This window comes from Papio anubis, chromosome 17, assembly GCF_008728515.1.
Source record: "Papio anubis isolate 15944 chromosome 17, Panubis1.0, whole genome shotgun sequence".
Classification (NCBI taxonomy): Eukaryota; Metazoa; Chordata; class Mammalia; order Primates; family Cercopithecidae; genus Papio; species Papio anubis.
In genome coordinates this window covers 11126841-11140594 of record NC_044992.1, presented here as the reverse complement: position 1 = coordinate 11140594, position 13754 = coordinate 11126841, and the positions used below count along the sequence as shown (strand labels likewise).

At 45.5% G+C, this 13754-nt stretch overlaps 1 protein-coding gene across 1 annotated transcript in view; it reads right to left on the bottom strand.

Moving 5' to 3' along the window:
• The window catches only part of DNAH9 (dynein axonemal heavy chain 9), a 381289-nt gene that overhangs the window by 358131 nt on the left and 9404 nt on the right, over positions 1-13754 (bottom strand). Inside the window, exons 2-6 of the mRNA XM_003912358.5 lie at positions 13394-13590; positions 11120-11278; positions 9906-10036; positions 5448-5659; positions 3271-3504 (exon numbers count right to left, since the gene is read on the bottom strand). Coding sequence (XP_003912407.4) covers positions 3271-3504; positions 5448-5659; positions 9906-10036; positions 11120-11278; positions 13394-13590 — 933 coding nt within the window. The remainder of the gene's footprint in view (positions 1-3270; positions 3505-5447; positions 5660-9905; positions 10037-11119; positions 11279-13393; positions 13591-13754) is intronic.

Below are 13754 nucleotides of genomic sequence, written 5' to 3'. Positions count from 1 at the left end.
GCAAAACTCCATCTCAAAAAAAAGAAAAGAAAAGAAAAGAAAAGGAGTAGCTGGGCACAGGAGCCAAGCTAACCAGAGCCAAGGACAGAACGACATGCAAGAGAAGCAGCAGCAGTAAGGCAGGGAGCTTGGTGACATTCACGTCATCCTCTAATTAAATGGGGGCAACTGCCTTTTATGCACCTGTGCCCTTGAATCAGAAAACAGCAGCAGCCTGAGAAAGGACTTATTGTGAGGGTGGTGACTCTCAGGAGGCTGGTGGCCATCACTGCTTACATTTACCGAATATACCCTGCAGATTAGGTGCCCTGGTGTTAGAATACCTGTCTATATGCAAAGTCAAATCGTTAGCATGTGTGCACAGGGCCTGGGGGCCCTGTCCAGGCAGTCACTTCAGAGCCATGCTCTGCTACCATTCCCAGGGCCATCTGCAGGGCTGGAACACCTGCACACGTGGCTGCTGTAAGGCAGTGATGGAAATTTGTTCTTCGTGGTCAGCCCGGGCCAGGCATGGGTTGGGGCTGGAGTGTCCCTCACCTCTCACTAAACAGCAGCAAAGGAATTGGTGGTGGATGTGAGAGGAATACAGAGTGCAGGAGGAGTGAAGGGCTGTACAGCAATCGTGATGGAAACGGCTGAGGGAAAAAGAGGCATTTAGGATAAAGCTAGATAATCTATTATTTATAGTCTCTGTGATCCTGATGAAGGGTTTAAGGTGCACCTTTCATAAGATCTAGCTTCTGGCTTTCTCTCTCACACATTTTCTCTATCTTTATGCCCTTCCCATCTTCGTTTTCCCTGGCAAATTCCCACTCCAGTTTCACAACTGATTTTCTCTTGTGTTCCCCACTTTTTGTCAAAGTCCTGCTGGGCTTTGAGACCCCTCTTTCTTGCTCCCAGTAACACATCAATCTCACTTTTTTTTTTTTTTTTTTTTTTTAGACTGGAGTCTCGCTCTGTTCCCAGGCTGGAGTGCAGTGGTGCAATCTTGGCTCACTGCAACCTCTGCCTCCCGGGTTCAAGCACTTCTCCTGCCTCAGCCTCCCAAGTAGCTGAGACTACAGGTGTGCATCACCATGCCGGGCTAATTTTTTTTTTTTTTTTCAGTAGAGACAGAGTTTCACCATATTGGTCAGGCTGGTCTCGAACTCCTGACCTCGTGATCCACCTGCCTCGGCCTCCCAAAGTGCTGGGATTACAGGCATGAGCCACTGCACCCAGCCCAATCTCACTTTTATGATGGCATTCAATATATCCCACTTTCCTGATTCTGTGTCTTTCCTCCCGGATCTCCTCTTTTAGTCTGTCTTCCTTCTCCTATGGTGGCTGCAGGTCCACCAGCCTCTTACAGGAAAGCCACATTTCAGTCATCTTTGTATCTCAGTTCCTAGCTCCGTGCCTGGCACATGGTTATGCTGAACCAATTCTTTTTGAACGGATAACAGATCCAATCTTATGTTCTCCTGTCCTTGTCCTCCCATGGTTTGCTCTGTTCATCACAGCTTCTTCCCAGCATATCTCTCTTCCCTCCAAACCTGCTCAAGAGAGCTGGACATATGATTCTCGATCTTTCTCTGTCCCTTTGGCTCTTGTCTTTTTTTTTTTTTTCTTTTGAGATGGAATGTTGCCCTGTCACCCAGGCTGGAGTGCAATGGCACGATCTCGGCTCACTGCAACCTCCGCCTCCTGAGTTCAAACAATTCTCCTGTCTCAGCCTCCCGAGTAGCTGGGATTACAGGTACATGCCACCACGCCCAGCTAATTTTTGGATTTTCAGTTGAGACAGGGTTTCATCATGTTGGCCAGGCTGATCACGAACTCCTGACCTCAAGTGATCGCTCTGCCTCAGCCTCCCAAAGTGCTGGGATTACAGGGGTGAACCACCACGCCCGGCCTCTTGTCTTAATCTTAAACTCAATCCTGAATTTCTCAAATCCATTTTAGTTTAAGTCTGTATTTCATTTTATGAGGCCCATTACCCTCCCTTCCAAGTCCAATCAGCAAACACATAGCTGTAAAATGTTGAGAGACCTGTTAAACATATTAGGTTTTGAGAATTGAAACAATCCAAAGAAAAATCATGTCTTCTCACCCTAGTACTTCAACTAAAACTCATATTTATTTTTAAATAATGGAGGGAAAGACATAACTTTGAGCAAAAGTCATGTTTCTTTTGCACAGGGACTCATTCGTTTTGGACTTTGGGGAGCCGCCTTGGAGATTGGGGAGTGGAGGAGGAGAAGTTCAAAGCAGCCAGCTTTGTGGGAATGGTCAGCCTGACCAAGATTTGCTCAGTGTCAGTCTTTCTAGGCAGAGTTTATTTGAAACCAAGTTCAAAAGCTATGGGCAATTTGCAAACCAATTGAATTAGTTCATTGATTCCTTGGGCCTTCTTCCTAAGCGAGTCTATGATCAGGATTTCCTAAACTTCTACTAGAACCACTATTATGTGATGTGATGATCTATCCCAATAACAACTATTTATTAAAACAATTTCTTCTTCTTCTCCTTCTCCCTCTCCTTCTTCTTCCTCCTCTTTTTTTTTTTTTTTTTTTTGAGACAGAGTCTCGTTCTGTTGCCCAGGCTGGAGTGCAATGGTGCAATCTTGGCTCACTGAAACCTCTGCCTTCCGAGTTCAAGCAATTCTCTGCCTCAGGCTCCCAAGTAGCTGGGACTACAGGTGCACACCACCACACCTGGCTATTTTTTTTGAGACGGAGTCTCACTCTGTCACCCAGGCTGGAGTGCAGTGGTGTGATCTTGGCTCACTGCAAGCTCCGCCTCTGGGGTTCAGGCCATTCTCCTGCCTCAGCCTCCCTAGTAGCTGGGACTACAGGCATCCGCCACGATGCCCGGCTAATTTTTTGTATTTTTAGTAGTGACAGGGTTTCACCGTGTTAGCCAGGATGGTCTCGGTCTCCTGACCTCGTGATCTGCCCGCCTCGGCCTCCCAAACACACCTTGCTATTTGTGTGTGTGTGTGTGTGTGTGTGTGTGTATTTTTTGTAGAGAAGGCGTTTTGCCATGTTGGCCTGGCTGGTTTTAAACTCCTGAGCTCAAGCAATCCACCTGTCTCAGCCTCCCAAAGTGCTGGTGGGATTACAGGCGTAAGCCACTGTGCTGGCCAATTGAACCTTTATTACGGATTATTCCAGCTGATGGAGGGTTGGCTATCTGGTTGTGTTGTGCATTTTCCTATTCCACTTTTTGGACCCCTGGACCGCTTCTTTCTGTCTGGGGCTGGGAGTCTGACGTGAGGAGCACACTCACCTCCACCACGTGCAGTCGTCCCAGGAAGCCATCCAATTGCACAAAGACCAAAGAAGACTGGAAATCCCATTCCTTGACTTCCTGGTTCTCTTTGAAGTAAGTGTGGAGATTCTCCCTTCTGTCCTGAAACTCTTGCTTGAAGAAGCTCAAAGTGTCTGAGACCACTTGCAGTTTTCTCTGACTTTCTTCTATCTCACTTCTCAGCAGGTCTTCTGGGCTGAGATAATGAGAGGCCTGGTATACAAACAGATTAGTATCAATGAGCAGGTGCAGACATCCTGTAACTTTGCAACACCAACTCTGAACTGAATCATTGCCCAAGTAACATTTTTCATGGGGATAAGAGAGGAATCATCTGACCTCGCTCTCCATTCCACATGTGGACTGAGACCTGGGTTTTGGCCAAATAGTCTTAGTGACTGAAGCTACAGTGATGGGCTCAGGAATGGGCAAGTAGCCAGAGACAAGGAAACACAATAAGACTTTGTTGGGCTGGCTGGGGCTGGAGCAGGTGCCCTTTCCCAGGTGTTCTTTTGTGACTTATTGGCTTTCAATAGTAAAGTAATTCGAGTGCAAGAATTATTTGGACCATAATTCTTTTTCTGTCTTGAAGAGGCTTACACCTGGAAAACTGAAAAGCTGGAGCTATAGGGACAGCCACCTTCACCACTACAGGGTGGGTCCCTGTGTCTGGCTGACATCATCTAAGGCCACATTGCAAGTCAGGGCTGAAGCCAGGCTTACCTTAGACTTTCAAGGCACATGAGCCAATATGTTTTCTTCTTTTGCTCTTACTTTTGGTTTGGGTTTTCTTACACTTTCAACGAAAAGAGTTCTGGCTGATAAACATGGAGTAATGGAAAGGCACTAGCCTAGAAGCAGTCAAACAGCCTGGGCTGGGGTCCTGGTTTGGGTGTCTTTGGGCAAGTCAGTTAACCTCCCTGAACTGCAGCCCACATCTTTAAAGAATATAATAAATAATAAGACCTTCCCTGCCCATCTTGCAGGGTTTATCTGATGATTGATGGAAATCATGAAGGTAACAGGATTTTGCAGCCTGCAATGTACCCCACAGACGTTAGTTATTCTTAGTTACTTATTAAGCTTGTTCGTTATTTTCTCAGAGACACAGCCCCTTAGAAGAAAAAGAAACTGGTTTGGAGAGATCACCCAAACCTCCTTAAGCTCTCTGGTTCTTTTTTTTTTTTTCTTTTTTCTGAGATGGAGTCTCGCTCTGTCAATAAGCTGGAGTGCAGTGGCACGATCTCGGCTCAATGCAACCTCCGCCTCCCAGGTTCAAGCGATTCTCCTGCTTCAGCCTCCCGAGTAGCTGGGACTACAGGTGCGTGCCACCACACCCAGCTAATTTTTGTATTTTTAGTAGAGATGGGGTTTCACCGTGTTGGCCAGGATGGTCTCGATCTCTTGAACTCATGATCTGCCCGCCTCGGCCTCCCAAAATGCTGGGATTACAGGCATAAGCCAACGCGCCTGGCTCTCTAGTTCTTTTTGAAGTTATACTCCTCAAGGTTTACACTGCCCTGGTTGGTGCTACAAGGGTCCCTAAGAAGAAGGAGCATGAAGTGCATAATCTAAGAAGCTGCTTCTCAATAGCTTATGGGTACCAGGATCTTACCATGTGCAGGGCAAATGCATTGTCACATTGAAGCCACAAATCACCCAGCAACCCAAAAAGAGATAAGGTGTTTTGTTTTCACCATTGTACAGAGGAGGGGAGTGAGGCACAGAACAGGAAGTGACTTGTCCTGGCACACAAGGGGTATACTGGCTGCCAAGTGGCAAAGCCAGGGATTGTTACAGCATCACCTGACGTCACCTGACATCAGAGGCTGCACGCTTTACTGCTTAGGCTTTGCTGCTGACTCCATTACCAGTCCTTCTTCATAGTTCACTAAGGAGGTTCAAATTCACCACCCCCACTTATCTCCTCTTAGGCAGAGGGGAAGGGAAGACAGGATGGCTCAAGTGTTCTAATATTACTGAAATGTCTTTGTAAATTATTGGCTTCTGAGAGTAAAATACTGTAATTCAAGTGTAAGAACTCTTTGGAACATAATTATTTCCCCGCCCAGAGAAAAGGACACTTGTCTCTCTCCTGTGACTAGATGCCAACCACCCCCCAGGGAGCAGTTGCTGGGCATCCCCGGGCAGCCCACCTGCTGGATAAGAAGGTTGCAAATCTCCTGGAGCAGCACAGTCAACCTCCCCGGGGAGCGGTAGCACTTGCAGGTGGCCCAAATCAGACAGACCACGTGGAGCAGGGGCCGCAGCCGGGGCTTCACCTCCGGAAATTCTGCATTCTCTAGAGTTTCCAGGTGGTGCTGGAGCGGTATCAGGTGCACATGGATGTCCTGTGCCTCTGCTAAAGCTGGAAGGAATTGGAGATGGTCAACCCTTCCCATCTGGAGCCTAATACCCACCTGGTGGAGCCCTAGTCCCTGGGAAGTAAAAGATCTGCAAAGCAACGAGTACAATTTCTCCCTGAACTGAGAAAGCAGAGAGAAGCCTGGTTCCAGAAAACTTCCTAGCTCTTATGAGGAAATATGGAAACTGGAGAGCCCTGAACAACTAGGATAATGATCCGAAGAGTTCTCTCTTGTAACATTCCTCTAAATGGACTTCTCCCTGGCCCTCCCAGCCTCCATCTGGTGCTTGGTAGGTAGTACATATTTGCCAATTACTTTGCTGCTATCTTTGAGACGATACAAGTTTTAGAATCAGAAAGACTTTCCTTCAAATGCTGGCCTAGACACTTGGCAATGGTATGACTTTGGGCACGTTTTAACCTCCCTGAGCCTCAAAAATAGGCCGAGCTGTAATCAGTTTAAAGAGTCCTTGTGAAGGCTGAAGGCAGTTCAACAGGAATCTTTATAAACAACTAGCACAGTGCTTGGACCAATGCAGGTGTTTTGATAAATGGTGGTGGCTCTGATGAATATTCACTAATAAAGAGTCTTATTATTATTAATAATAATAAAAAGTCAGAGAGCATAGAGACATAACATAAATGGGTTATGGCAAGGTTCTGCTGGTTTTCAAAGCCAGGAAAATCTCTTACCATCTCCTCTGAATACAACCAAGGAAAGAAAGGGGCATCTAACCAGTCGTCTTGTGGTGATTGACAGGGGAAACTAGGAAATCCAGCAGCTAATATCTGCATAGCAACTTAGAGGGAATGCAAAAGGTCACTGGACAAACTAAGCTGGAAGGGCGAGTTTATAAAGGCTAGTTCTGTCCTGGGCAGATAATCAGGTGGTATCATATGAGAGTAGGTGGTCTTAGGTGATAGTATGTGGATGAAGCTCTGCATTCATCCTAAAGGGAACTCGAAATATACACTATTTAGCAAGCAGTTTCAATATGCCGGGAATTGTTCCACTTCCTGTCTATGAGATATTTACCATCTCACAGAAAGCCCTGCAAGCCAGTTTTGGTACTTTAGTACTTTATAAGTGAAGAAATTAAGGTCTAAATAACTTTCCCAGGGCCCTCCCATGAAACAAACAATCCCATCCAGCTGAGGAAAAGGAAGACGACTCACAGTTTATTACATTGAACCCTCGGCTTCATGGAGGCTCACCATACACAAAAATATGTTGATGTGTATGTTTGTACTTTACAACCCCAATGAGGCTGTGGAAAGCAGTATGTGAATCAAATTTTTGCAAAGTCAAATGTCACAGTAAATTGATTAGGGCAGGGATTTTCAAGAGGAGGAGCTGATGGTGAATATTAGAACCGCTGTATTAGGGTGGGGGATTTCAGAATCCAACAGTCATTCTAATGAGCGCCTGCTCTTGCTTCTGTAAGTGCTGAGAGAAAAGAGGCTGAGACTGTCATGCTATAGGAGCTTTCTCTTTATGATACCCTGTTTTGAAATCTTTTCAAAAATCACAGTCTCTTTTAATTATACCAATTAGCACTGCCTTGATTTTTAAGAGCACAATACTTGAGAAAAGGGTTGACCATCCTACCCAGGATGCAATATCCTTGGATAACAAGGCGTGTGAAGAGTGAGAGAGCGAGCTGGGCTCATACCTTTTTTTTTTTTTTTTTTTTTTGAGATGGAGTCTCACTCTGTCACCCAGGCTGGAGTGCAGTGGCACAATCTTGGCTCACTGCAAGCTCCACCTCCTGGGTTTAGTCTATTCTCCTGCTTCAGCCTCCCCAGTAGCTGGGATTACAGGCATGCACCACCACGCCCAGCTAATTTTGTATTTTTAGTAGAGACGGGGTTTCACCGTGTTGGCCAGGCTGGTCTCGAACTCCTGACCTCAAGTGATCTGCCTGCCTCAGCCTCCCAAAGTGCTGGGATTGCAGGCATGAGTCACTGTGCCCAGCTGGGCTCATATCTTTTTAAAGAATGTAAATATAAATAGCAAAGTGCATAGTGATCTCCAGTGGTTGGCTGTAAAGTCTTTAACAACAGACTCTTTGAGGACAAACATGTTTATTTGTAGCATATGCCAATTTCTATGGTGTAAATATTCCCAGTATTCCTACCATGTCCATTTCTAGGTTACCGATTTGACTTCGCTGAGTGCTGCTTGGGAGAATGGGGGTGCAAGGGTTAAAACAATGCATACAGCAGCCCTTCATGAGCCACAGCAAACCAGTGCGCACTGGCTCCAGCCAGCCCTTCTTTGTGTGCCTTCCTTTGCACACATATCCACCTACACACATCCTTAATTGCTGCTGTGTGAATGGGACCCCTCCAAAATTCAGGTGTTGAAATTTCATGGCCAATGTGATGGTGTTAAGAGTTGGTACCTTTAAGAGGCCATTAGGCCATGAGAGCTTCTCCCTCATGAATGGGATTAAGGCCCTTATCAAAGAGGCTTCACATAGAGTTGGGCTGGCTTGCCCTTCCACCATCTGTCAGGTGAGGACACAGAGTTCCTCTCCTCTGGAGGATGTGGCACCAAGGCGCCATCTTGGAAGCAGAGACCAGGCCCTCACCGGACACCTAACCTGCCAGCGCCTTGATCTCGAACTTCTGAGCCTCAAGAACTGTGAGAAATAAATTTCTGCTCTTTATAAATTACCCAGGCTGTAGTATTCTGTTAGAGCAGCACAGATGGACATAGAAACTTGGCAACCAGGCTGGGCGCAGTGGCTCACGCCTGTAAACCCAACACTTTGGGAGGCCAAAGCGGGTGGATCACGAGGTCAGGAGATCAAGACCTTCCTGGCTAACACGGTGAAACCCCGTCTCTACTAAAAATACAAGAAATTAGCCGGGCCTGGTGGTGGGCGCCTGTGGTCCCAGCTACACAGGAGGCTGAGGCAGGAGAATGGCGTGAACCCGGGAGGCAGAGTTTGCAGTGAGCTGAGATCGTACCACTGCACTCCAGCTTGACAACAGAGCAAGACTCTGTCTAAAAAAAAAAAAGTTAAATGGTAATAGCCCTGGTTTTGGCAAATGATACCAGCTTTCCATTTATGGCAGTGATTTAAAGTTTTCATGTTGTCTAGTTAGGTTAAATTGGGAGTCAATGTAGAGAAAAATATTAAGCAATACAGTGCTACAGATTGTACATATGTACAGCACATATAAAGGAGCTACGTGAATGCCTAAAAATTGACTATGTGAAATGACAAAGACCTTTAAAAGCACATTTTGACCTGTGACACTGAAGAGCAAAGAGGAGATTTCATAGGAAAAAGGGAGAAGATGCACAGTGCCCCAAAGGAAGGGAGAGAGAGTCCTGAAAAAATTTACCTACTTCTAATCATAGACTTTGCTGGCTTGGCAATTTTGATAAGAGTGGATCTTGCCTGGTGCTCAAATGGCCAGAAAAATTGCAGTCCCATCTGACGGTAGGAACAGAAAATGCAGAATGGAGCCAGAAATGGAATACAGATTTCTCAAGGAGCCGAAGGTGGAGGGACCTGAATTCCAGAGGTGAGAGATAACAACACGCATTTTTACAGTGCAAAGCAGCAGCTGTAGGTAGGTCTGATGGAAGAACTTTCTTCTAGTAGTTTCCAGACCCTGAAGACAGTGCCCAGAGAGACCATTGACCAGACCCAGGAGTTCCCAGTGTGCCACGCAGGTACAAGCACTTAGTTAATGAGGGGTTCCAGCCAATAATCCCAGGTCCTGGAAGGCATGGTCAGGCTGTCTTGCAAGGGTAGTCCTTGATTAGGACAGATGGACTTCCATGACCACACTGGAGTTGATCACACAGGCTCCATAATGGCCACCCCAGAACTGTATGTCCTGTGGTCCCAGTGTTTGAAAGACACAAAGGGGCAGCTCCAGGAACACTGCCGTGTTCAGTCAATAAGTTCTTCCACCTGTATAATCTCACATGGATGGACCTCGAAAAGTGGGTAGAAGTGTATGCTCTATAACCATCACACGTACTAAAGCTCAGAGGAGCTAGGTGAATTTGCCCAAGGCCCTACAGCAGTGGAACTGCAAACAGCATAGCTCTGTTTAGCTGCTCTCCTGTATCTAGATGTGGTGTTCTTGTCACCATGCTAGTTTGTGTCGGGTTGGAAGTTTATAAGGACTTGAAGTTGCTGAATTCAGACAGAGAGAGGTGAATGCATCATTCAACAGTAAATTTGAGTCAAACACATTTGTGAAAACACTTGCTGGTCCTCACCTGCAACAACATCTCTGTACATGGCTTTGAAAGCTGGAAAGTAGCTACTCTGAAGCTTGTCCAGGAGCTTGGCCATGCCCCTCACCTTTATTGTTCTCAGTTGATTATAAATGTATTGCAGATCTTCATACCTGCAATATCAGGAAGAAGGGTGAATCCAGGTAAGCATCAGGAAATGCCAGTCACACTGTAACGGCCCATCGTCACACAGAAAGAGAGGAGCCCTGCCTCAGGGTGCTTCTACAGAGGCTGTGCTCCAGCCCAAACAGCCTGGACATCTGTTCCCAGCACAGTGAGGGCAAAAGCCTGAGCTGGGAACATGGGTTAAAAGGGGCAGCTCCAGGAAACACTGCTGTGACCATCTGGTGGCTCAAAAAGCTTGGCAGCTGGAGGTCATTAGCTCTGGCAGTAAGGTTGAGTCAGGGTGAGAGAGGCATTATTGGAGCAAGGGTGCTAAGAGAAGGGCCTTGCAGTAGGTCAGCAGAATGATCAGAAGCCAGGCAAGAGCATGGAGCATCTCAGCAGGGTGGTACAGACAAAAGGCTGGAGCCCTACAGGCATGTCTGGTCATGTGACACCGATAATCTTCATTCCATGTGAGGACAGACACATCTGCCTCTAACATCTGTCTGTCTCCTTTTGAGTAAAGGATTTATCAGCACAATAATAAATAGGAGTGAAGACATAGGGAGGACGAGGCGGAATAAGCAAGAGCAGGAGCAATAATGAAGCCTTTCTGGACAAACATCCTGGATGATGAACTTTCCAGCCCTATGAGTGATGAGCCGGGGCACAGGAAAGGCAACTGCAGCCAACTCCCCCAAACCCCTCCGTCTTCAGAACTTTACAAAAGGTGTGTGCATGTGGCCTCAACTGTTCAAGGAGAAGGGAGCAGACAACTTAGAAGAAAAATGTTAAAGAGAGTTGATTAATTTTACATGTAGTCCAAAGAGCCTTTGAAAAAATGTGAGAAGACATACTGATGTTAGCCCAGGAAAGGGAAAATGACTGTTGAATCTGGGGGAAAGTGTGCATCTCCCAGTCTATCAAAAAACTCTGTTGATCCAATGACACAGAGCTGTCTCCCTCAGTGATGACGTGAAATACCTACAGGGAAGAACAGGCTCAATGGTGGCTTAACCCAGGCAAGCTCTAGCTTTAGTCTCTGTAAGACATCTTCACCCCAGAGTTCCAGCATGTGCCTTCCTGCCTACCTGCTCTTCCAGAATTCCAACTCCACCTTAGGGGTGGGATTCTCCCCTTGTAAGAGTGGCTGGGAAGATTCTCTCTTCAGTACCACCTGGACTTGGTAGCTCCATTTGATCACTGCAGACTCAATGGCATAGATGACCGACTTATCTATAGAATCCAAGCTGTGAAAGACAAAACAACAACAACAACAATAACAACAAAAACCCTGAAACGTGAAAATAACCCTGGGTGTACCCCAAAACAGAATCCCAAATGTGAAAAAAAAAAAAGGTGAGAAATTTCATCTAGCCCATGCATTCTTAACTTTTATGGATAATAGTCTCTGTTGACTAGTCAATGAAAAGTACAGACCCTCTCTCCAGAAAAAAAAAAAAAGCTTGTGTGTGTGTATATACATGTTTTCACACAGATTCAGGGCTCATCAGTATTCTGAAGACCAGCTTAAGAACTTTGAATGCCAGTACGTTGTCCTGCGAATGCAGGAACACCTTGGACAGAAAACATTCAGATGACCACCCAATGCTTGCTTGAATCCTACCAGTGACAGCAAGCTCTCAACTTCACAAAGCAGCACATTTCTCAGTAGGTTGGCTCTACCAAAGAGAACGTTTGTCTCTATACTGAACCATATGTACCTCCCTGTGATTTCCTCATCTTGGTCTTAGTTCTGACCTCTGCAGCAAGAGGAAATAGGTTATTTCCTCCTTCACAAGGCTGACAATCAGCCACCTGAATACCACCATCATGATTTCACTTGGTCGTCATTTTTCCAGTGAAGAATAGAATTCCCAAACTTTCCCCCTTATACAACTTCTAAAGAAAGTAACTTAGCTATATTTGGAAGTGGTTAACTTTTTAAAAATACATTTTGGTCATTATTTTCACAGTCTTAACTGAAAATGATAACGTGCAAAGAACCAAGGACACAATGACAAAGAAAGAGGACATACAGTTCACATTTTTATGTCAGAAACCCACTTCCACTTAATTAAATTAAATTTATATTAGCTGAGAAATGATATGGCACAAGTGATTGTGGAAGGTATTAAAGGAAAAAGACACCCACTTCCCCTAAAATGATCCAGCCTTTTGGGAAATTATCAAACTTGAACAAACCGAGATAAATTCAGCAATGATTATAAACACACACTGAATGTTAGTAAGTTAAAATATAAAGGGACTAGAAAAGGGGTAGTTGGAATTTATTTATTTTGAAGATTGGATGTCTTTATTAAACCACAATAAGTTTTCCAGTTAACCGGGAAATTACTTCAAATTGCATATGTAGGAAATTACTTCCGATAGAAAAAACTCATTATAAAGTACATTGTTGTATTTTATAATGCATTGCATGCATTACTGTTGCATGCATTACTTATTCTTTGGATCAAATAATGGATCCTGAGTACACAATGTTGACAGTAATACATTGGGAAACTCCTGACAGTGTGGTAGACCGAGCTCATGTAGGAAGGCTATCTGTTGCCACAAGTACATAGAGATGCTGAATAAAATATAACAAAATATACTATTAATATTTATATATGCAGCCCGGCTTGAAAAGGGAAGAGAATTCCCAAGAGATAGAAACGAAGAGAACTCGAAAGTCAGCATGGTAAACAGAAGCTGATGGTGGATTTAACTTCTAAAAGGAGACGAAGCTGGGGTTTTAACGCCCACTCAGGGGCAGGAGGCATGAATTCCCAACAAAGCCAGGTCCCAACAAAGCCAGATTTGTTACTACTTGAAAAAAGACAAAAAAAAATTCCTCAGGACGTGTAAAGTCTTCAGCTGCTGGGGGAGGAGGGTCTGGAACTGTAACAAGAGTCAGCAGCGTTAGTTCTGTGACATTATGCACTGAGTAAACACTGGGAAGAGTAAATGCTGGAAAGCTTCAGCTTTGCTGAAAGATTCTGTGTGTGCCTGCCTCCCAGACTGGACCTGGGTCTTTGCCAATGATGAGACACTATCTTGATAAGCAAAATGCCGAAAGTTAGCGTGGTTGCGCTCAGCCCTGAAATGATTCTGAACGGAAAAAAAGGCCATGTTGCTGTAATAGCCTTGGAAGACTTCATGCGGTGGCTGGGCCAGGGAGTAACCAGGGTAAACACACAGTCCACAGTCTGAGGGTGTCGGCAAACAGAGCAGGCAGTAGGCTTGTGTGCAGAACGAGGAGATGTGCAGAGTCAGGAACAGACAAGTTGTAAGGAAAACATTCTGATAACCAGCATCTCCCGTATCTCAGAGGCCCATATGGCCAGACTGGCAGTACTTACACTGATTCACTTTTGGAATCCACAAACTCCATTTTTTCTGAGCCTGCTGGAAGAGGCAGCAAAGTTCTTCCCTTCACTTGCTCAAGTATAACCGAGAGGTCACACTGGAGGCTGTGGGCGTGCCGCCTGACATCCTCACATACCATGTGGGGCCAGTTGAGGCGATTCTTCTCATTGGCCAGGACGGGTAGAACAACCTGGAACAGAGGTGCACAGGAAAGAAAGGCAGGCGTTCCACTTCTGAGAACTTAAAGCAAGCCTCATCTGGAAAAGGCTTATAAAGCTATATACAACCTTTTGCAGGTCACTGTGCTGGATGGCCTAATAGTAGGGTCGAACATTATATATGACCTTGACATCT